Below are 23,619 nucleotides of genomic sequence, written 5' to 3'. Positions count from 1 at the left end.
TACATGGTTATATGTACATAGCTATTGAGCTATTCTGCTCATCTGCTAAGATAATCCTAGATGTATATTAATTATTACAAATAAGGGATACCATGGGACCTCTGTTTCTTTGGGTTTGGCTCACTTCACTTAATATGATTTTTTTCCAAGTCCTTCCATTTCCTTACAAATGGAGCACAGACAACATTGAGATTCCACCTCACCCCAGTTAGAATGGCTATAATCAAGAAATCTAATAACAACAGATACTGGAGGGGAGGTGGCCAAAGGGGAACCCTACTGCACTGTTGGTGGGAGTGTGAACTATTTCAACCACTCTGGAAAGCAGTATGGAGGTTCCTCAAAGGATCATGATAACAGAAATCAAGCTCTACAATAGAGCCATAATAACAAAGACAGCATGGTATTGACACAAAAATAGAACTGAAGACCAATGAACAGATTAAAGATCCAGAAATAAAATCACATATGTATAGCCGCTGATATTTGACAAAAGAGCCAAAGACATACAGTGGAAGAAATATAGCCTCTTCAACTATTGGTGCTGGGAAAACTGGGCGGCCACATGCAGAAAATTAAAAGTGGACCACAGCCTGTCATCATGCACTAACATCAACTCAAAATGGATTAAAGACCTTAACATCAGGGCTGGGAAGGTGGCTCAGTGGTAGAGCTCTTGACTTGCATGCCTGAGGCCCTGGGTTCGATTCCTCAGCGCCACATAAGCAAAAAGAAAAAAGCCAGAAGTGGTGCTGTGGCTCAAGTGGTAGAGCGCTAGCCTTGAGCTGAAGAGCTGAGAGACAGCGCCCAGGCCCAGAGTTCAGGCCCCACGACCAGACCCAAAAAAAAAAAAAAAAAAAAAAAGACCTTAACATCAAACCTGAAACTCTGAAACTACTGCAGGAAAGAGTAGGAGAGACACTTGAACTTATAGGTTCAGGCAGGAACTTCCTGAACAGAGTCCCTGGGGCACAACAAATTGGAGAGAGACTCAAAAAATAGGACAACCTTAAAATAAAGTTTCTGCACAACTGAAGACATAGCTACCAAACTAGAAAGACAACCAACTAACTGGGAAAAAATATTTACCAGTAATATATCAGACAAAGGCCTAATATCCAGTATGTACAAAGAACCTCAAGAAACTAATCCCTCCCAAATCCAGCAAACTAAACATTAAATGGGCAAGGGAACTAAAGAGAAACTTCTCAAAAGAAGAGATGAAAATGCCAAAGAAACATATGAGGAAATGTTCATCATTCATGGCTATAAAGGAAATGCAAATAAAAAACAACCCTGAGATACCACCTTAACCCAGTCAGAATGGCCCATAACCTAAATTCAGCCAACAACAAATGCTGGTGGGGATATGGAGAAAAAGGAACCATATTGTACTGCTGGTGGGAATATACACTAAGACCACCACTTTGGAAAGCAATCTGGAGGTACCTCAGAAAGCTAAATATAGACCTCCCCTATGACCCAGCCATACCACCCCTAGGCATCTACCCTGAGCAACAGGACCCAGGATACAAGGACACCTGCACTTCCATGTTCATTGCTGCACTGTTCACAATACCCAAGATATGGAAACAACCCAGATGCCCCACTACAGATGAATGGATTCAAAAATTGTGGTACCTTTATACAATGGAATATTATGCAGCCAATAGAAAGGACAAAATAATGGCATTCCCAGGGAAATGGATGGTAAGCCAAGAGCAGACAGACAAATGGCCATGGTCTCCTTGATATGTGGATAGTAAATTCAAAATGTAAAGAAATGTGACAAAGTAAACAGAACTCAAGAAACAAAGGACCTCTACTTAATTTGTCATATCATTTCTAAATGACTCCATGTTCTTGACCACATGTATGGTGTGTGTGTGTGTGAGAGAGAGAGAGAGAGAGAGAGAGAGAGAGAGAGAGAGAGAGAGAGAGAGAGAGAGAGAGAGAGAGAGAGATCTGAGGGAAGCTAAGAGGAAGGCACAGAATCAGACGGAAACAGGGGAAAATATACAACAGAGGGGCCCATCAGCTTCACTGGACATAGATGAAAACAAACTAAGCAAATCAAAGGCAGCATTGGGAGAGAGGGAATGAGAAGGAAAGAGGGAAAAGCTTACACTAAGCAAAAGAAAAATAAGTTTACACATCACCCAATGTGGAAGAAATAGCTGTATTGTCAAAGCTCATAGAATTCACAAGCTTTATAGACCATGATCATTACAATTTGCCTTGTGAAGGTCAAAATGTGTCTGTGAAGCAGCTCCTGTGTTCATCCTAGCATCTAGGGCTGTCCCCTCTCTTCTTGCTGTCCACATCCACAGATCTGATTCTACCCAAAAAAAAAAATTCTTGGAAAGCTAATAAGTGTTCTGGAGCTCAGGCTGCAAATGACAAGATAGAGCACTCAGTTGTTTTAAGGCCCCAAAGTTGTGAGTGCTCTACACATTCCCAATTGACTCCCTTAGCATTGAGGATCAGAAGGGAACAATGAAATATATTCCAGCTGTAAAACAGACCTCAATCTTACTTCCAAGGCCTTAAGCGCTTAGTGTCCAAACAACTCTAATTTAAACACATAGGGTAGTATCTTTTACCTCCATCAGTCTCGACCTCTTAACCTTATTTGAGCTCAGCCCCCAGCATTCCAAGAGAGCTTTGAGCTGGCATTCCAAGCTCTTTAACACTTTCAGGTCTGATAGCCTGGTATCAGAGGCCCTCAAGAGAAAACAGGTCAACAATGAAAATATACTAGCAGAGATGATTGGATTAAGTATAGAGTAAATAGGAAGAACCAAACATGTATAGAATAAAATTCAAATTTACCTGGCTTTGGCTACAACTTGTGATTGTACCATTGCAAGAGAAATGAGTAAGAGTCACTTAGTCATTCAAGTGATTCCCATGATGTAAGTTAGTATCTAACAGGAAAAAGGAATTTAGATTTAGTCTAAACTTTCTCCTGTACAGTTGATCAAACATGTAAGTTTCAAATTGTTTAAATAGGGATACAGGTGGACCCACTGCAACAATGAGATGTACAAGACCTTATGTTGAAAAACAAACTTTACAACTTTGGCATGGGAAGGGATGGGAAGAGGAAACAAAGGAGGACGTAACAATACTTGTTAAGAAATGTACTCATTACCTTGCTCATGTAATTGTAACCCCTCTGTATGGTATTTTCACAATAAAAATAAAAACATGTAAGTTTCATCTTAAGAGGGCTTTTTTCTCCCAGTATATGTTTTGTCCCAGAAGCCATGCAGAAAAATTCTCTCCGGCATTAACACAATGATATAGCACTTGGGAGCAAAGATGCATCCCAAGAGCCCCTCATTGGAGGCCAAGATGGAGAAGGCCTACACAGCCACCATTACCTTCCCCTTGGCACTGAGGTAGACATGTACAAAAGTAAGCCAGACACTGCAGAACACCAGAGTGCTGAAGGTCAGGAACTTGGCTTCCTTGAAGGAGTTAGGGAGGTCCTTGGCCAGAAAAGCCACAGTGAATCTGGCCAGGACCAAGAAAACCAGGTACTGGGGCTGGGAAGGTGGCTCAGTGGTAGAGCGCTTGTCTTGCATCCATGAGGCCCTGGGTTTGATTCCTCAACACCACATAAGCAGAAAAAGCTGGAAGTGGTACTGTGTCTCAAGTGGTAGACTGCTAGCCTTGAGCTGAAGAGCTGAGGGACAGTGCCCAGGCCCAGAATTCAGGCCCTATGAATGACCAAACAAACAAACAAATAATAACAGGTATCCTAAGACACAGTGGAAGGCAGTGAGAGAGCCCTTTTACTCAGAATAAGGACATGGCCACGTTCAGAGTATGGATCTTTGTCAAAGAGGGGGGGAAAGGCTCCAGTTAGAGTCCACAGATAGTCACCTGGATGAGGGGACACATGGGAATACACCTCCAGCCCTCCAATACATATTTTTGTACATGATTGTATATACAAATCCTGTATTATGTGTTTTTGGATGGTTTAAGAAATTTTCAAGAGTAATTTTGACTATTTATAATCAAACATTGTACTGCTGCCCTTAATGAAAAAGATTGCCTCAAAAAGTGACATTCAGCTGGGTGCCAGTGGCTCACGCCTATAATCCTAGCTACTCAGGAGGCTGAGATCTGAGGATGATGGTTCAAAGCTAGCCTGGGCAGGAAAGTCCGTGAGACTCTGATCTCCAATTAAAAAACCACTAGAAGACCGGAAGTGGCACTGTGGCTCAAGCAGTAGGGCTCTTGCCTTGAGCTGAAGAGCGCAGGGATAGTGCCCAGGCCCAGAGTTCAAGCCCCACGACCAACAAAAAAAAAAAAGTGACTTCAGACGTTTCTCATCAATATATTGTAATGTTTCCTACAAAAAGAAAAGTAATAGAAATTTTAGTTCTACAAACAATAATCATATTAGCAAAATGAAAACACAGAAGAAGCACAATAAACAATGGAAGAAAGCAGGAAGGACTGACATTATGTGATATATGTATATACTGATTCATTGTGTCATTATTTATGAATTTATAATTTCTAATGTGATCAACATTAGGAGCAACATCTTCAGATTATTACTATATCTTAAAAACATTTACTGGTAATATGACAACAAAAATAGTAAAAATGGGTTTTTAATATATATATATATATATTTACAGAATCCTAATATACAGTGATTAAGCAATGATAAATTTACTAATATATCCAACATAGTTGAGTCAACTGTTCCCATTTTGCCTCAACAACTTTCATCAAATAATAGTTCATACATTCAATCCATTGTGAGACTATGTTGAAGTGTATTTTTGTAACATCTAAGCAGCCTTTCCTATCATTCAAAAGGCAAATGTGCCCTTTGCCTCCGGACTTCTCTGGGGCCAGCAGCCTCCCGACCAGGGGCCCATGGCTGCGGACTCAGCCGACGACCATGGGCTTGGTGTCCAACCATCAGTTTGCAGGTGGCTGCGCCAAGGCGGCGGCGGAGCCACGCAGCTGCTGCACAGGGCCAGCATTTGTAAGTGTTTCAATGTGCACATGGGGTTCGGCTTCCTGTTCATGACCGCCAGTTCCGGGGCCACGCTCAACCCTCCCGCCACCACCACCCCACCCCCACCCCGTGGATGTCTTTGTGCAGCAGGGTAAGCTGCACGTGGAGAGGTTCCATAGCCTGAAGGAGGGAGAGGCTGTGGAGTTCACCTTGAAGAAGTCTGCCAAAGGTCTAGAATCCATCCGAGTTACTGGGCCCGGTAGGGTGTTCTGCATTGGGAGTGATAGGCAGCCAAAGGGGAAGAACATGCAGAAGCTCAGATCCAAAGAAGACAGGTGCTACAACTGTGGTTGTCTAGACCATCATGCCAAGGAATGCATGCTGCCACCACAGCCCAAGAAGTGCCACTTCTGCCAAAGCATCAACCATATGGTGGCCTCCTGTCTACTGAAGGCCCAGCATGTCCCCAGTTCCCAGGGAAAGCGTGCCTACTTTCAGGAGGAAGAAGAGATCCACAGCCCTGCCCAAAATTGAGCCACCAGAGTCGTGGGGGTGGGGGGGGAGGGGCTACGCCGGCCAGCAGGAAGTTTCAAGGAGCAGGCATCAATACGCAAAGTGGAGAAAGTGGGGATAGGGTGGGTTGGTGAGTAGCTGGCACTGCCATACATCTCAAGCCGGGATTTCCCAGCATCACCCCATCTTCTCTTTTGGTGAGGGGAAGGGGTGATGCATAGGAACTCCCATCATGATCTATCTATCCCAATTCAAATGAGGGGCTTTAGGGGAAACACCTTTGAAACCTACATACTTTATATGATAAACTTCACCAGCCCCACCTTCTCCCCCCACCCCCAGCCTCCAACTTCTAAAAATGACCCAGATTGGCAAGTTGTTCCTTTAAAGAAGGATGTGTCCTATTTATTTCCCTTGCCAGGGTGTGAAATAATTAAGCATCAGACCAGCAGATGCATGGGCCCAAATCCCCAAGGTGTCATACCTTGTGTAGGAGGGCCCATCAGAAGCAAGGCAGGTTTTTTTTTTTGTATTGGTTTGGTTTGGGTTATTTGTCTCCCCCACCCCTCCCCTCAACATCTTGTTTCCTCATCACCTATCTTGAGCCGCAGTGCTGCGAGAGCCGGTCCAGGCATTGGGTTGTGATGACAGGCAACATGGGTGACTAAGGAATGGCTGCAAACCTGCCGCTCTGAGCTTCCCACACACACCCCTTTCTGGGCCAATGTGATTGTAACTTATTTGTTCCCTTGGATAACTCCACCTTGGGTCCCCACTTTCTCCAGGATGCCAAACCTGCACTATCTGTGCCAATGATATATCTTGTGCATTTTAACATTTTTTCTTATTATATTCTGGTTTTGTATTTTTATATATTTTAATCTTAAGGCCCTCATTCCTGCACTGTGTTCTCAGGTACATGAGCAATCTCAGGGGTCAGTGGGCAGCAGCTCCAGGTCTGCACAGCAGGAAGACTTTGTTGGTTTTATCACCATGGAGAACAACCATTTGGAGTGCATAGCCTATTGAACTACCTCATTTTTGCCAATTAGAGCTGGCTTTTCTGCCATAGGGTCCTCTTGAAACCCCCTCCACCCTTGGAAATGTTTCATGGGAGACTAGGTTTTTATTGGGTTGCCCTATGACTTGTTCTCCTGCTGCTGGAAGAATGGAAATTAGTCTAAACAGGAAAAGGTGGCACAGACAAGGTAGAAGAGGCCCAAAGAGGAAGCCAAAGTTAGTGATAATTGTCTAATCCTACAGCTCTGGGACTTATTTTCTTTCCACATACCAAATCTATCCTTTACTAGGTTAGCCTGGGATTACCATGCACATAACTGTATATGTATTTTTTTCTCTAAGGAATGGGAGCTGATATGGTTAGATTTTAAGACCACAGATTTGTGTCCACCTTGTACTAGCCACGCAGAGATGGGTCTATAAAAAGCTAGAACCAAAATCCTCAGTCTCAGCTTCCAGGAAAACTCATAAGTGAAGGCTATTCTGTGGTACCCAGAGCCTATGTCCTTCCCTGCTGCATAATGGTTTGTGGCGTTGTGTTAGCTAAAGGAGAAAAAGGGGGTTTCATTTACATGCTGTGAGATCACCGCAAACCTACCTCACCGTGTTGAGGACAAATGCAATAGAATGCATTGGGTGATGTGTGTCTGATCCTGGTTTCTTGTCTCCCCACAAATGTTGCCCTCTCTAGTTAATTGTATTTGTCTAGGCTCCATAGGACTTTACTGAGTTTCTGAGTTGCTAGGTGACCTATATTGTGCAAATAATAATGTGTGGGTCTTTTCTCCATGTTCTTTTTAGGGTTTCATTGTTTACAAACTTTTTATAATTGAGAAAAATAGCCAAAGCATCTTTGACAGAAGATTCTGCACTACACAAAAGGATCTGAAGCTAATTGAGGAACCTCTTCTAAAGTGAGGATCCTGAACCATAGTTTTTCTTATGTATCCTCACTTCCCCTATTTCCCATTTTGGACTAGATCTTTGTTGCTAAAAATGTAAGTCCCTATCCCCTGCCCTTTTCTCCCTCAAAAGAAAACCTACATTCCCATACACAGATAATTCTTGGAATGTCTCTTCAACTTTTATGCAACTTATGCAAAGATGCAAAGGGTAATTACCTGCAGGGGACAGCGTATCCCTCCACAAGGGAGACCAGAGCTGGTGGGAACCCCCAGATCTTGACCCAGACCCCTACACCAACCTCCCCCACACACACACACACCTTGTTCCCAACCTGAGTCCATATTTTGTAAACATAATTCTCACCAAATATGACGTTTGTGGCCAAACCTACTTGTTCTGTAATACTAGAGAAAATAAATTGGGGAGAGGGGACCAAGTTGGCGACGGGACAGTAGAGAAACACCACAGCTCTCTCCAACCAAAAAGAGAATTTGAGTTCCAATGCTTAATTTTCCCAAGAGACTGACAACAACGAAAAGATGAACACTCAGAGAAAAACAGGGCAGGAAAAAAAAAAAGAAATGGAAGAACTTCAGAACAGAGAAGCACGAAGACCCCGTCCCCAACCTTGACTGGCTGCACAGCAACATGCCAAGCCATGGCCAGCCTGGCCCAGAGGGGGCTGCTGGAGTCCCCAGAGATGCAGGGGGTCATCTCCAGATAACCTGAGCAGAAGATGCCTGAGATACCAGTGTCAGACCAGATCTCGATGAACAGAGAAACCTCTGAGCTGGGAGCCTGCACAAAGACCACTCCCCCACCTCTCACTATCTGAGCAGAAGAGCTCCATCCTGCCAAAGCCACTCAGTCCCACAGCAGGAACCCCAGAACTACACAGGTCGTCCACAGAACACCAGAGCAGAAGACCTTCAAGGTAGTGGTGCTGATCCAGAGAGCGCAAACAGAGACAAACCTCAGTGCACTAAACCTGCACGGAGACCCCTACCCCACCTCTCAGCCAGAGGCCAGCATGCAGCCCACCTGCTGTGTGGCCCATCCCATGGGCTGAGCTGAATAGCATCAACAGAGGCAAAGATGGAGGAGAAACATGCAGAGCCACCACCACCTGACCCAGCCCACAAGCGTCTCAACTGAACACTGATTGCAGCAGCAACCAGTGACCTACATCACACAGAAACAACTAGCTCCAGGATAATTACCTGCAGGGGACAGCGTATCCCTCCTCAAGGGAGACCAGAGCTGGTGGGAACCCCCAGATCTTGACCCAGACCCCTACACCAACAGCTGGACTATAGGACCCACTAAAACTGGGAACCATGAGAGTGTTCCACCAGCCCGTGGAGCACATCCAGCTGGCCAGGCTAGATCAAGAGTGCCCCTGGAAGGGAGCTTAAATACCACACCAGGAACAGCACCTGTGGGTCACAACAGCCAACAGTGGAAGAATCCTGAACTGTGTACTCCAGGCCGCATAACCCAGGTGGATACACAGCAGCACAGGTCCAACTGGCATGCCCCAGACTGGGGATCAGGAGCCAGGACCAGGCATGGGGACCGAGTGCCTGAGCAACACAACCAACTCCTCCTGATTGAAGTCAGAAACTGAGCATATGCCTCAGCAGAGGGGGGGAAACAGGGAACTGCACAACCTGGGAATCACACCCGTGACAGCAAAAGTCATAGATGTCCAGGGCAAGAGAACCAGAAGCCCAAATCCCACCAGAACCTGACCCATATATCCCAGGCTGGGAATTGGACAACTCAGCTTACCAGCACCTGATAATAGTCAGGAGCTCAGGCTGATAAGGTGACTCAGCAGTAGAGTGCTTGTCTTGTGTGCATGAGGCCCTGGATCTGATTCCTCGGCACCACATAAGCAGAAAGGGCCAGAAGTGGCACTGTGGCTCAAATGGAAGACCGCTAGCCTTGAGCTGAAGAGCTCAAGAGGGACAGCACCCAGGCCCAGAGTTCAGGCCCACAACCAACAACAACAACAACAAAAACACATCAGGAGCCCATAGCAGACTCCAGCAACTGGGAGAGTATATCCAGCACACCTGATCTCAACCACGAGTAAACAGGAGCAGTCTAGGCTACTCAGTCCTTCTAAAGGCTGAAACTGCCAGTGATCTACAGCAGACAGCCAAGAGCCCTATGTGGATCAGACCAGCAGCTGGAGGCCGGCCCCCAGCAGAACCAAGACCAGGTACAGACTCTCTCCACCAACCCAGAAACTGCAACCAAGCAATGACAGACACTTATTGACCAAAACAAAATTTCAGATAATCTCCAATAATCCCTGAATCTCCATGCAAAAATCACAGAGAAAAATTACAAGGTTTATCAACACCAAGGATAGAAAGCTACCCCCAAAAGCCAGCAGCCACCCAGGGGAGAGCCCCAATGGAAGCAAAGCAAGAATGGAAGACAAAAGCTACATCCAAGAGATTCTGGAAGCAATGACTCAAGAATTAAAGTGAGAAATCAGAAATTTAAAGAAAACAGGAATGAACTATAAAAAGATATTCAGAAAAAAAAAGAAAAAAAAAGATATTCAGGATTTCAAACAGGAGATGCATGCAAAAATAGAGGCAGTACACACCTCACTAAGAAGTGAGATTAGTACTTTGAGAACCAACATTGAATCCATTTCCTCTATGCAAACCACAATGGAAGCCATAGGTAACAGAATGAACAAAATGGAATTTACAGTGTCAGATACAGAAGACAGAATGCACCAACTGGACAAAAAAATCACAGATATGGAAAAATCACTTAAATTATGCCAAATAGAAATCCAAGAGCAAGCAGACTGTGCCAAGAAATTTAACCTTCGTATAATTGGAGTGGACAAAGGTGAGGAATATCAAAGCAAGGGAATGCAATACCTGTTCCGCAAGATTATCAATGAAAATTTCCCACATCTTAAAAGAGAACATCTTACATACATAACAGAAGCATATAGAATACCTAGCAAGCAGGATTCCAGGACAAACACTTCTAGGCACATTATAGTAAAAATGATAAATCTGAATAATAAGGAAACAACCTTGCATGCAGCAAAAATGAAGAAGGAGCTATACTACAATGGGGAAAAAAAATCACTGCAGATCTCTCCACACATTGAATGCAAGAAAGGCCTGGGGAAGTACAATCCGAGCCCTAGAACCAATAACTGCCAGCCCAGACTGATATATCTAGCAAATCTAGCATTCACATTTGATGGAGAAACTAAAATTTTTGATAGCAAAGAAAAACTAAATGAATTAATAAACAATAAGCCAGCATTACAAAGAATACTAAGAGGGGGAACACAACCTGAAGCAACCAGGAACGGGGACCCGCACTAGGCAGGCATTAATAGAAGTCTAACTTAGTAAGCACAGGAGGAAAGGAAAGAAGAAAAACTTAGGAAAACAGGGAATGACAGGAACCACAAGGTATCTCTCTATAATAACCTTAAATGTTAACAGACTAAATTCAAAAGAAAAAGAACTGCAGATTGGATCAGAAAACATGACCCATCCATCTGTTGCCTTCAGGAGACCCACCTCTCAGCCAAACATACAAACTCAGAGTGAAGGGTTGGAAAAGGATCTACCAATCAAATGCTCCCAGTAAGAAAGCAGGAGTAGCTATCCTGATATCTGACAAAATAAACTTTTCATTAAAATCAATACAAAAAGACAAGGAAGGACACTACATATTAATACAGGGAACAATCCAAGAGGAGGATATTACCATTATCAACTTATATACTCCCCAAACATTGAAACACCCAAATATGTTAAGCAAATACTCTCAAACTTACAGAATAAAATAGATCCAAATACGATAATATTAGGAGACTTTAATACTCCACTCTCACCAAAGGACAGGTCTACCAACCAGAAGATTGGCAAAGAAGCTACCAAATTAAGTGAGGCCATACTCACAGTACACGTTCTTCTCAGCAGCTCATGGGACTTTCTTCAAAATAGACCACATCATGGTTCATGCAAGGAACTTAAGCAAATACAAAGGGATTGACATAATCCCCTGTATCCTATTCGACCACAGTGGAATCAAACTAGTTCTCAATAACAAAACATACTTCAGAAATTACTCACATACATGGAAATTGAACAGCACACTTCTAAGCAACACCTGGGTAACAGAAGAAAATAAATAATAAATTAAAAAGTTCCCACAATTCAATGAAAATGAATATACATCACAAAGAAACTTGTGGGACTCAGCAAAAGCAGTCCTGAGGGGCAAATTTATTGTCCTCAGTGCCCACATCATGAAAATAGAGACAGACCAAGTAAATAATCTCATGTTGCAATTAAAATAGCTAGAAAAACATGAAAAAATGGAACGTAAAGTTACTAAGGAGCCAGATAATCAAATTAATGAGTGGAAATTAATGAGATAGAGAATGTGAAAATTATAAATAAAATTAATAAAACAAAAATCTGGTTCTTTGAAAAATAAATAAAATTGATGGACCTTTGAAAAGAAGAGAGGAAACCCAAATTAACAAGATCAGGGATGCCACAGGAAAAATCACAACAAATCCCCAAGACAGCCAAACAATTATAAAGAACTATTTTCAAAAAAGAAAAGAACTATTTTCAAAAGTTATACTCTCTAAAGAAAGAAAATCTAGCAGAAATTGATGCATTTTTAGAGAAATACAAGTTGCCCAAACTGAGCAAAGAAGAAGTAAATCAATTAAATAAGCCATTATCTTACGATGAGATACAGAAAGCAATCAGAAGTCTTCCAACAAGAAAAAGCCCAGGACCAGATGGATTCACAATGGAATTCTATAAGGCCTTTAAAGAACTAATACCCATACTCCTCAAGCTCTTCAGAGAAGTAGAAAAAGAGGGAGCTATCCCAAACTCATTCTAAGATGCCAATATCACACTCATCCCCAAACCAGGCAAAGACTCAACCAAAAAAAGAGAACTATAGATCAATCTCCTTGATGAACACAGATGCAAAGATCCTTAACAAAATTCTAGTTCACAGAATCCACAAACACATAAAAAAAATCATACACTATGGCCAGGTAGGCTTCTTCCCAGAGATGCAAGGATGGTTTAACATACGTTAAATGTAATAAATGTAATCCAACACACCAACAGATCCAAGGTCAAGAACCACATGATTATCTCCATTGATGCAGAAAAAGCTTTGGATAAGATACAACATTCATTCATGTTAAAAGTTCTGGAGAAAATAGGAATAGAAGGAACATTCCTTAAAACAATAAAAGCCATATACAACAGACCAATAGCCAATATTATATTTAATGGGGGAAAACTACAACCAATTCTCTTAAAATCAGGACCAAGGCAAGGATGCCCACTGTCTCCACTCCTCTTCAACATAGTCCTGGAACCCTTAGCCAGGGCAATAAGGCAAGACAAACACATTAAAGGGATCCACATAGGGAAGGAAAAAGTTAAACTATCCCTTTTTGCTGATGACATGATACTATACCTTCATGATCCCAAAAACTCCATCCCCAAACTCTTAGAAATTTATAAACCACTTAGGCAAAGTAGCAGGATACAAAATCAACCCAGAAAAAAATCAGTGGCCTTCCTGTACACTGACAATGTACAAGCAAAGAGGGAAATAAAAGAAGCAACCCCATTCACAATAACCCAAAAGAAATAAAATATTTAGGAATTAACCTAACCAAAGATGTAAAAGAACTTTTTAATGAAAACTATAAAAACTTAAATAAATTACAGAGGACACCAGGAAATGGAAAGACCTCCCATGCTCTTAGTATAGTGAAAATGGCATACTGCCAAAATTAATATACAAATTCAATGCAATTCGTATTAAAATCCCAATGACATGCATTTCTGAAATACATAAAACAGTCCAAATATTCATGTGGAATAACAAAAGACCTAGAATAGACAATTCTAGGCAAAAAAGACAACATGGGAGGGATCTCGATGCTGGACTTCAAATTCTACTACAAAAAGCCATACTAACAAAGACAGCATGGTACTAGCACATATTACAATAAGGAACTATGTTAAAAGGAAAATATTTGTGGATAGCTAATAAATACAATTTAAAGAAGGATGTATTTTGTTGAAATGTTTTGAAAGTAATTGAGAAATCAAGAGTAAGACAGGAAAACCCGGGTAATATACTAATTGGGAATGGTAATGTTAATGATTGGAGGAACGATAGATAGATAGATAGATAGATAGATAGATAGATAGATAGATAGATAGATAGATAGATAATAAAATTTACATTATGGTAGTGATGGTCACAAGTTGACAAATGAGTGAGGGCCATTTACTCATTGCAGTAATTCCGATAGTATGAACTTATAGCTTACTGGAAAATGGTGTCAATTTAATTCAGACCTTCTATACATTGATCAAACACACAGGGTAATCTTGAATCTTATTTTTCCATCTATTTGTTTATCCTGAAGCCATGCAGAGAATTTCTATCTGATTTTAACAAGATAATGTAGCACTTGGGGGCAAAAATGCAGCCCAGGAGGCCTGCACTGGAGGCCAAGATGGAGAAGATCTCCACAGCCACCATGACCTTCCCCTTGGTGCTGTGGTAGACAGGCAAGAAGGTGATCCAGACACTGCAGAACACCAACATGCTGAAGGTCAGGAACTTGGCTTCATTGAAGGTGTCAGGCAGGTTCCGGGCCAGAAAAGCTACAGTGAAGCTGGCCAGGACCAGGGTGCCCAGGTATCCCAGGACACAGTAGAAGGCAGTGAGGGAGCCCGTGTTGCACAGGATGATGATGTGGCCATGTTCAGAGTGTGCATCTGTGTCCACAAAGGGAGGAGAGGTTCCCAGCCAGACTCCACAGAGAGTCATTTGAATGAGGATGCAGATGAGGATGATGAAGTTAGGAGCCCCTGATACCAGCAGCCACCTCATCCTTCTCCCTGGAGAAGTGGCCTTGAAAGCCAGAACCACAGTCACCGTTTTGGCCAAGACAGTAGAAACAGCCACAGTGAACACAACTCCAAAAGTGACCTGCTGCAGGATGCAGGTGATGGTGTTAGGACGACCAATAAAAAGCAAGGAACAGAGGAAACAGAAGATGAGGGAGGTAAGCAAAATGTAGCTGAGAGCCCGATTATTGGCCTTGACAATGGGAGTGTCTTGGTACTTCACAAAAACCCCAAGTACAACAGCAGTGAGTGTGGAGAAGCAGAGAGCCATGCAGGCAAGGGCCATGCCCAAGGGTTCTCCATGGGCCAGGAACCTTTCAGCCCTCAAGAGGCACTGGTTTCTCTCTGAACTGGCATACAGATGATCTGGACATTTCACACACTGCTCCATATCTGGCAAGGAAGAGAAATAACCATTAGTCCCTTTCAATAATGCACTTTCTTTAATGGAAATTAAACATTCTGCTTAAAGATAAAACTAACATGTCAGAAAAATATTTACCAGCAATATGTCAGACAAGGGTCTAATATCCATTATGTACAGGACACCCAAGAAATTAATTCCTCCCAAACCTAACAAACCAATTACTAAATGGGCAAGGGAACTAAAGGGAGACTTCTCAAAAGAAGAGATTAAAATGGCAAAGAAATACATGAGGAAATGTTCATCATTCCTGGCTGTGAAGGAAATGCAAATAAAAACAACCCTGAGATACCACCCTAATCCAGTCAGAATGGCCCACATCCTAAATTCATCTGGAGGTAATGTGGAGAAAGAGGAACCCTATTACACTGCTGGTGGGGATGTACACTAATACAACCACTTTGTAAAGCAGTCTGGAGGTACCTCAGAAAGCTAAACATAGATCATCCCCTATGACCCAGCCATACCACTCCTCAGAATCCACCCTGAGCAACAGGAACCGGGATACCTACACCTCCATGTTCATTGTAGCACTGTTCACAATAGCCAGGATATGGAAACAACCCAGATGTCCCACTATAGATGAATGGATCCAAAAATTGTGGTACCTATATACAATGGAATATTATGCAGCCATTCAAAAGGACAAAATAATGGCATTCAAAGGGAAATAGATGGAACTAGAACAAATCATTTTGAGTGAGGTAAGCCAAGAGTAGAAAGACAAGTGGCACATAATATCCCTGATATGTGGATGTTACATACAAAATGTGGAGATACAACAAAGTAAACAGGACTTGAGGGCTGGAAAGGTAGCTCAGTGGTAGAGTGCATGCCTTTCATGAATGAGGTGCTGAGCTCAATTCCTCAGCACCACATAAGCAGAAAAAGCCAGAAGTGGCACTATGGCTCAAGTAGTAAAACTCTAGCCTTGAGCTGAATATCTGAGGGACAGCTCCCAGGCTCAGAGTTAAGGCCCAACAACCGACCAAAACAAGTCGTTTAAGGATTCAGGTGGACCTGTTGCAACAATGAGAAGTACAAAATGTCATGTCAAAACCAGCTTTACAATTTCGGTGTGGGGGGGGGAGGGGGGTATAATTGGGTGGGGGGAGGGGGGTAAAATTGGGTGGGGGGAGGGGGGAGGCAGGGAAGGGAAGTGAAGGGTAAACAAAGGAGGAGGCTGCAATGCTTGGTAAGAAATGTATGCATTATTCTGCCCATGTAATTGTAGCCCCTCTGTACAGTATGTTCTCAAATAAAATAAAATACAATTTAAAAAAAAAAAAAAACCAGGACTCGAGAAACAAAGGACCTCCACTCATCTTGTCATATCATTATTAAATGACCCCATGCTGTTGACCACATATATAGTATATTTGCACACATCTGAGGGAAACTAGAAAGAGGTCACAGAATCAGAGGGAAATGGGAAAGCATACAACAGAGGGGCTCCTCAGCTGCACTGGACATTGATAAAAACGAACTAAGCAACTCAAGGGGAGCAAAGGAAGGGAGGGAATGAGAGAGATAGGGGGTACAGCTAACCCTGAGCTAAAGGAAAGAAATGTAAGTACCACCCGATGTGGAAGAAATAGCTGTATTGTCAAAGCTCACAGAATTCACAAACTTTATAGACCATGATAATGACAATTTGCCTCATGAAGGTTAAAATGTATTTGTAACTTTAAGTATCACTATCTCACAATACTGTAAAATTTGTGACATTTATGTAATCACTTAATCACATTAAAAAATTATTTAAAAAAACTTAACAGGTCAGTATTTGTGATCATAAAAGTGTTACCAAATAGTATACGAATTTTTTTACTCTTTTCTAAACCATAACTTCAACCTCACTCCCACATTGGTTCTTTTTAATATGCATTTTATTGTAAAGATACTATACAGAGGGATTACAGTTACATTAGTAAGATAATGAGTACATTTCCTATAGAGCATTGTTACCCCCTCCTTTGTTTTAACCCTACCATCACTTCTTTACCCACCTCCCTAACTCCTCCCTCCCCCCAAGTTGTAAAGTTCATTTTCAACATAGTATCTTGTACATCTCACTGTTACAATGGGTCAACCTGTATCCTTATTTCAGCATTTTGTTGTGTCCCTTCCCCTCCCAAATTAAAAATATAATATACAAGACGCAGGGCACCAGAATCAAATACAGTAAAAACAGGGGTTATACCATGAGGGAATAACATGCAAAAGAAACAAAAAAAATCACATAATACATTTTAAATACATTTAAAGAAACAACAGTAATAAAAAAGCCTCTTGTGTCCCTATCTTGAGGTTCATTTCACTTAGCTTCATCTTATATGATCATATGTGCATAGCATAGCTTTTGACCTTTTCTGCTTGTCTGGTAATATTATCCTAGAAGTGTACTAGTTATTGCAGATAAGGGAAACCATGGGACCTATGTTTCTTTGGGTCTGGCTTATTTCACTTAACATGATTTTTTCCAAGTCTTTCCATTTCCTAACAAATGGGGTGGTGTCATTCTTCCTGATGGAGGCATAGGATTCCAGTATACACACACATACATAAATATATATATACATATGTATATATATATACACACACACACATATATATCACATTTTCTTGATACATTAATCTACTACAGGGCATCTAGGTTGCTTCCATATCTTAGCTGATGAATAATGCTGAGATAAACATAGTTGTGCTGATAGTTTTAGTATGGCCTTGTTTGTGATCATTTGAGTAAATGCTGGGTCATAGGAGAGCTCTATGTGGAGTCTTTTGAGGAATCTCCATACTGTTTTTCAAAGGGCTTGAACAAGTTTACACTCCCACCAACAGTGCAGTAGGGTTCCCTTTGGGCCACATCCCCTCCAGCATCTGTTGTTATTAGATTTCTTGATTATAGCCATTCTAACTGAAGTGAGGTGGACTTTCAATGTTGTTTTGGCTTGCATTTGTTTTTTAATTAAATATATATTTGTCTTGTAAAGATACTATACAGAGTGCTGACAGTTACGTGAGTAAGATAATGAGTACATTTCCTATCAAACATTGTTTCCGCCTCCTGATTTGTATTTCTTTTGTGGTTTTTTTGAAAAATCAGATTCAATATTTACCTTCATTGACTATCAACATATTGATAATATGCCATTTTGTCAATTTTAATATTCTAAAAATTCTTTTCTACATTATTTTAAGTTGCTATAATATTAATTCTTATCACTCTGCACAACTTCCTTAGTCCCATTTAAAATTGTGGATAATATGACTAACATGTATGTATACATGAAATGTTAATAAAGCCCTGTGGCATGTCCTTGAATTCATGACATTGTATTTGTTTCTACTCTTCACCTGTGAAGCAGTGGGGAACAGAGAATCAAACCACTCTTTGAAGCTCTAACATCATCCTATGCACAACACTTGTCTGTTTCTTAAACCAAACTGAGCTTCTAAGCACTTGCTCTGTGGCAAGAGCACTGTGTACATGATCCATGTTTTCTTTGTTTTGTAAAGGCAATCTGGAAAAACATGGAGAGCCTGTCCTTAATATGACTTTATATTAATATTAGAAGTTAAACTTTCATTAATGAGTATCAAGTGAGTTTTCTTAAGATTCCCATACATACACTGGGCTAGCGAAAAAAATAATGCTAGATGTAATTCAAATGGATGATTTGTGTAATTTCAAGGAGCAATACAATCAACTTAGTAACTGAAGGAAGGGAAGCTTTGGCTCTGAAATCTTGATTTCTATTGGATTAATCAGAGAACATTAGGGAGAATTTCTAATGGGACTTACCTGTCCCATTAGAAATCTGATCCTGTAGGCAAGGGATGCAATCAAAGCAACAGGCAGCCTTTTCCTCCTGAGGGGATTTCCTGAATCCAGGACCACAACTCTCACTGCAAACAGAGTGAGGAGTCTGAGGAAAATCAGATATATGTTGATAACTGTTCAGATTTTTACCTACCACACTAAATAGTGAAGTGTTATTAACTATTAAACATGATTTCTATATGCTTAAAGCTAATCCATTGACTGAATACTGTTAGAGATTCCATAAAGCATGATCCCCAAAGACATATGTGCTATAGTCTTGATCTGTAGTCCAGTATACTATTGGAAAGTGTTGAACCTTTAAGAGGTAGACCCTAATCCTAAAATAGTCATTGATGGCCAACCTTAAGGAACTTCTTAAATTTATGTGTGTGTGTGCATGCATGTGTGTGTGTGTGTGCGCGCACGCGCGTGCACGCGTGTGTGTGTGTGTGTGTGTGTGTGTGAGAGAGAGAGAGAGAGAGAGAGAGTGTGCTGATTCTGGAGTTGGAACTCTGGGCACTTTCCCTGAGCTATTTTGTTCAGAAAAAATTGGGGCCACAGCTCCATTTCCAGCTTTTTGAGGCTAATTGGAGACAAGAGTCTCACAGATTTTCCAGTCCAGGCTGACTTCCACTCCCAAAGCTCAGATCTCAGCCTCCTGAGCAGCTAGGAATACAGGTATGAGCCACAGGTACCTGGCAAATTCATTATTGTTTGTCTCCTACTGATTGCTAAAATATGAAAACAAGAAGGAAAACCCTTACTGAGGCTATCAAAGCATTCCCTAAAGCACAGACATCCCTTATATTAGGTTATGTGAACTCCAGGTTCATCATCTCTTCCTCTGTGATGTCCAGTAGTAAGGAAGTAAAAATCTTCTTCCGGTATAGTCTTGTTAGATAATTCCTGTCACCCTTGCTGCATAAATTACAGGTCAAGTTAGCCTAGACAGAAACAACTTCAGTGGAGCAAAATGAACCTTTCTACCTTATTAATTGATTCCTCAGGTGTTTTGTCACCGTATTAGAAAATTGTTATAACATGTCATTTAGGTTTTCTGACAATAAATAAACTATCACTTACACATATAGAATTAGTATGTTCCTTTTCTTCAAAGAATTGGAAAATAAGTTATTCAAGCTGAAAGTTATTATATTTACAATGCTATATAATTAATAAGATCAGGTGGACCTGAAATCTAGGGATTATTTTGCTTCTATGCAGTACTCCTCATTGTGGTCAGGTCTAACTCACCTCAGTAGTTCCTATGGTCCACTCTATCATATCTTCAGATATTGACAGTTGATGACCATGTGGAGCATATGGAGAAAATAGTCCGACTTTCACCTTAACTTCAAGACCTTCTGGAAAATTCCAGATGTTCACAATGTCATACTCTGCTTCTACTTTCTCTTTCTCACCCAAAATCACTAGGTCTCCAGCAGGATTATGAAATTGGATCTTCTTCAGAAAAGGGTGCAGCTAAAAGAAATACATCTTATGGTGAAGTGAATCCAAGAGTTAAGAGAGAAAGCCTAAATTCTGCATTGCCCCTCATTGTCTTTATTACCTGCTTTATCCTTCTAGATTAAGACATACGCCACATGCAGTAGAACAAAACAAAGGTCTACAGAGGACTGAAATAATGTTTCTGAATGCTACTCACTCAAGGAAAGGATCACAAGGCCTCTTTTCAAGATAAACCACCTCCACATAAATAGTCATGAATGAGACAGTTCTGAGTTTCATAGTTACAGGTTAGCAGAACTGCTCATTTGTGAATATCCAGGGAGTTGCAGTTGGCTAAATTAATAGTACCTAAAGTGGAATTAAACAAGCTCATTTGTTTTATATTTATATATATATATATATATTTGTTTATTAGTATTTTACACATGTAAATAGTAGTTGATTTTTTTAATTTTTCTTATTATCTTTAAGTGTTATACAAAAGGGTTTAAATTCAATGAGTTAGTTTATGAATACAATACATCTTGATCAGTGTCACCTATTACGTTATTCTCCCCCATCTTTTCTGCCCCACTTATCCCTCCAGCTACTTTCTGAAATCATCATCATTTATGTACTTAATTACATAAAGAGCTGATAATCCTTTGCTATGTAAGAAACTCATAGGAAAAGCTATATTTACAATTGAAAACATTAGCTATGAGCTTACTGAGGTCATTTGTAACATGAAATGCATTTCCTCCTTTCAGGTCTGAAGAAACTTCAGAAACATTTAAACAAAGTTTCTCTTGGGATTTGTAAAAGCTTAAACATATTTAGGTTCACCTCATTTTTGTTGTGTCAGATCTAACAAAGACGACCTTACCTGTGCAGGGGAAGGCACCATCCCTTTCCCATTTCCCTCTGTTTGATGAAGAAACATCTTGTGAAGGGCATGGGCCACAGCATACACAGCATTGTATATATTGTAACTCTCTTCAGACATGGCCATGTCAAAAATGTGTCCAGGCAACCACTCCAAGGAGGCATCCTGGGGACAGTTCTCCCATGTTACACAGTCAGATTCAGAATATGAGCAATTAAAAGAGAGAAACCACAGCCGAGCAAGGTAAAAGTCTTCTGGATATTTGGAAGGATTAATTCCCCTGACATAATTCTTAAACCCAGAAATGTCTGGATGGTGATGTGAAAACATGAGAGGAACATGGAATGAGCCTAACATGAAATACCTTCTACTCATGGATAAATCACTCTGTGAAGTCATAAGCCAAACTTTGCTTGACATTAAAAACTGCCCAAAATACAGCCTTAAGTTTAGAAGGTATTCATTATCACCATAAATGATAAATACATTTGCTGATGAGTTATTAATCTCACGATGGATTATCAGGCTGCTAAATATCTGTGTAAGGATAGTGCTTGGAATCACATGCTCAAAGGCTACACAGACTCTGTTCTTGGCCATCTCTTCCCTCAATTCTGGAATTATCCACAAACCACTTTCATCTAGTGAGATCACCAACCCCACCCAGTTCCAGTTGAAATGAACCATCAAGGAGACCATGGCAATGGCTAGTGATGTGTCCTGTGGGGCCATCTGATACAGAGAAGGAAATTTGCTTTTGTCACTCAGGACAGTATCTAAAGGTCCACAGGTAAGCTAAAGGGAAAGAAAATTGAAGAGTCTGTGAAAGGATTGCCATCCTTCACAATCTCAGTCGACTTATAGCAAGAAAGAATTGAATGAGTGAAAGGAAGGAGATCTTTTCTAGTTTTAGAAAATAAATTTTAAATTGTTTTTAAATAGCTGTACAAAGATCTTTCATCTGCGCATGTCAGTTTCTGTGTGCAATGCCTGTTGATCAGTGTAATTTTTTCTATTGTTCTCCCCCATCTATACCAACCCCACTCATTTTTACATATATACTTGAATATTATAACTGTATTTGCCATCACTCCTCTCTATTCCTTTGTTCCCCACACCATTCGCTTTACACTTACCTCTATTATTGGTGTGACATGTTTCAAGTTTCTCTGCTCATTTTTCAGAACAATTACACCATGGAAATCCTCCATTTTGTACACCATTCTTCAGTCAGTTTTATCATGTATATTTGCTTATGGCCATGTATGCATTTTCATGTTTATTTCACATTTCAGGTTTATATTTTAAACTTCCATAAATGAGAGAAAACCTGCCCATTTTGTCTTAGCCTGATGAAATAACTTCAGTTTTGTTTTTGCTTTTTTGTGTCGTGTGTGATTTTTTTCTGCCAGTCCTAGGATGAACTCTAGTCCCTGAGCTTTAGTGCTAAATGCTACCACTCTACCACTTGGAGCCATAGTACTTCCAACTTTCCTTTTTCTTTTTTCTTTTCTTTCTTTTTTGGTGGTGGGGGGGGTCAGTTCTAGGGCTTGAGCTCAGGGTCTTGGGTCTGAGTACTGTCCCTGAGCTTTTTCTGCTCAAGGCTAGCACTCTACCATTTTTAGCCACATTGCCAAAGGTTTTCTGGTTATATGGAGATGAGTCTCACAGCCTGCGCTGGCTTCAAACTATGATTCTCAGATCTCAACCTCCTGAGTTTCTAGGATTACAAATGTGAGCCATGGGTGCCTGGCTTACTTCCAGCTCTTTTCCTGGTTATTTAGAGATAAAAGTCTCATGTCCTTGCCTGCCAATGCTGGCTTCAAACATTATCCTTATACCCCATCCACCTTGAGTTAGCTGGGAATATAGGCATGACCCACCAGCATCTGGCTAATTTCACATGTTTATTTTTTTTAATTTCACATTTTTAAAGTATTTCCCACTTTCTGGATGCTTTCTACAAAATTATTCAAGCTGAGCACTGGTGGATCACACCTGTCATCCTAGCTATTCAGGAGGCTAAGATCTGAGGATCACAGTTCAAAGCCAGCCTGGGCAGGAAATTCTGTGAGACTCTTATCTCCAATAAACCACTAGAAAACCAGAAGTGGCACTGTGGCTCAAGCCTTAAGCTGAAGAGCTGAGGGACAGAGCCCAGGCCCAGAGTTCAAGCCCCACGACCAACAAAAAAAAAAAAAAATACTCAATAGGCTCTCAGTCCCAGGTCATTCCCTAGTCTGCTCCAACTTCCCTATCCTCTCTTAAATAATGGAAACATGAATTTCCCACTGTTTGTGTATTTAGCTTTTGATATCATAAAATTAGATAGGTTTTTATATCTTATATCTTCCTATCATCATAAAAAAGCACCAAAGTAGACAATTTTCACATCTGCATCCCTCCCATCCTCACCTGTGGAAACCTATAGAGTTCCAGCAGTGTCCCAATCTGGGCAGATGTTCTTCCTGATATTCCGGTGAGTACTGCTACAGACTTACTTTCTCTCATGCAGGTATAATTAGGGATCTTGTACTGCCCAGAGAGCCAAGTAAAGGGATTGTCAAGTGTTGACCAAGCTCTGAAATCCACATTATAGATATCAAAACCCAGAGTCATGTTAGGTAAAAGATC

The 23,619-nt window shown here is 41.0% G+C and overlaps 1 protein-coding gene and 1 pseudogene across 1 annotated transcript; one reads left to right on the top strand and one right to left on the bottom strand.

Moving 5' to 3' along the window:
* Positions 1 to 3,410: 3,410 nt before the first annotated feature.
* Positions 3,411 to 5,524, top strand: LOC138813735 (protein lin-28 homolog A pseudogene; annotated as a pseudogene).
* Positions 5,525 to 13,891: 8,367 nt separating this feature from the next.
* On the bottom strand, positions 13,892 to 23,619 carry LOC138813734 (vomeronasal type-2 receptor 116-like). The gene is made up of 5 exons (XM_070002115.1): positions 23,401 to 23,619; positions 20,986 to 21,780; positions 19,905 to 20,132; positions 18,630 to 18,753; positions 13,892 to 14,790 (listed from the first exon to the last, which is right to left on the bottom strand). Exons 1-5 carry the CDS (start codon positions 23,602 to 23,604, stop codon positions 13,892 to 13,894), a joined length of 2,250 nt encoding a protein of 749 aa, XP_069858216.1. The 5' UTR covers positions 23,605 to 23,619.

This window comes from Dipodomys merriami, unplaced genomic scaffold (genome assembly GCF_024711535.1).
Source record: "Dipodomys merriami isolate MVZ:Mamm:240054 unplaced genomic scaffold, mDipMer1.0.p SCAF_6, whole genome shotgun sequence".
In the NCBI taxonomy this organism is placed as follows: domain Eukaryota; kingdom Metazoa; phylum Chordata; class Mammalia; order Rodentia; family Heteromyidae; genus Dipodomys; species Dipodomys merriami.
The sequence above is the reverse complement of the archived record's forward strand: the minus strand, read 5'-3'. Positions and strand labels throughout refer to the sequence as shown.

Excerpts from the sequence above, each read along its gene's own strand:
- LOC138813734 (XM_070002115.1), bottom strand. The coding sequence starts at position 23,604 with ATGACTCTGGGTTTTGATATCTATAATGTGGATTTCAGAGCTTGGTCA. Across the intron at positions 20,133-20,985 it reads TGGTGCCTTCCCCTGCACAG|CTGCACCCTTTTCTGAAGAA; the intron begins GTAAGGTCGTCT and ends TATTTCTTTTAG. Across the intron at positions 14,791-18,629 it reads TCAGATTTCTAATGGGACAG|ATATGGAGCAGTGTGTGAAA; the intron begins GTAAGTCCCATT and ends CTTCCTTGCCAG.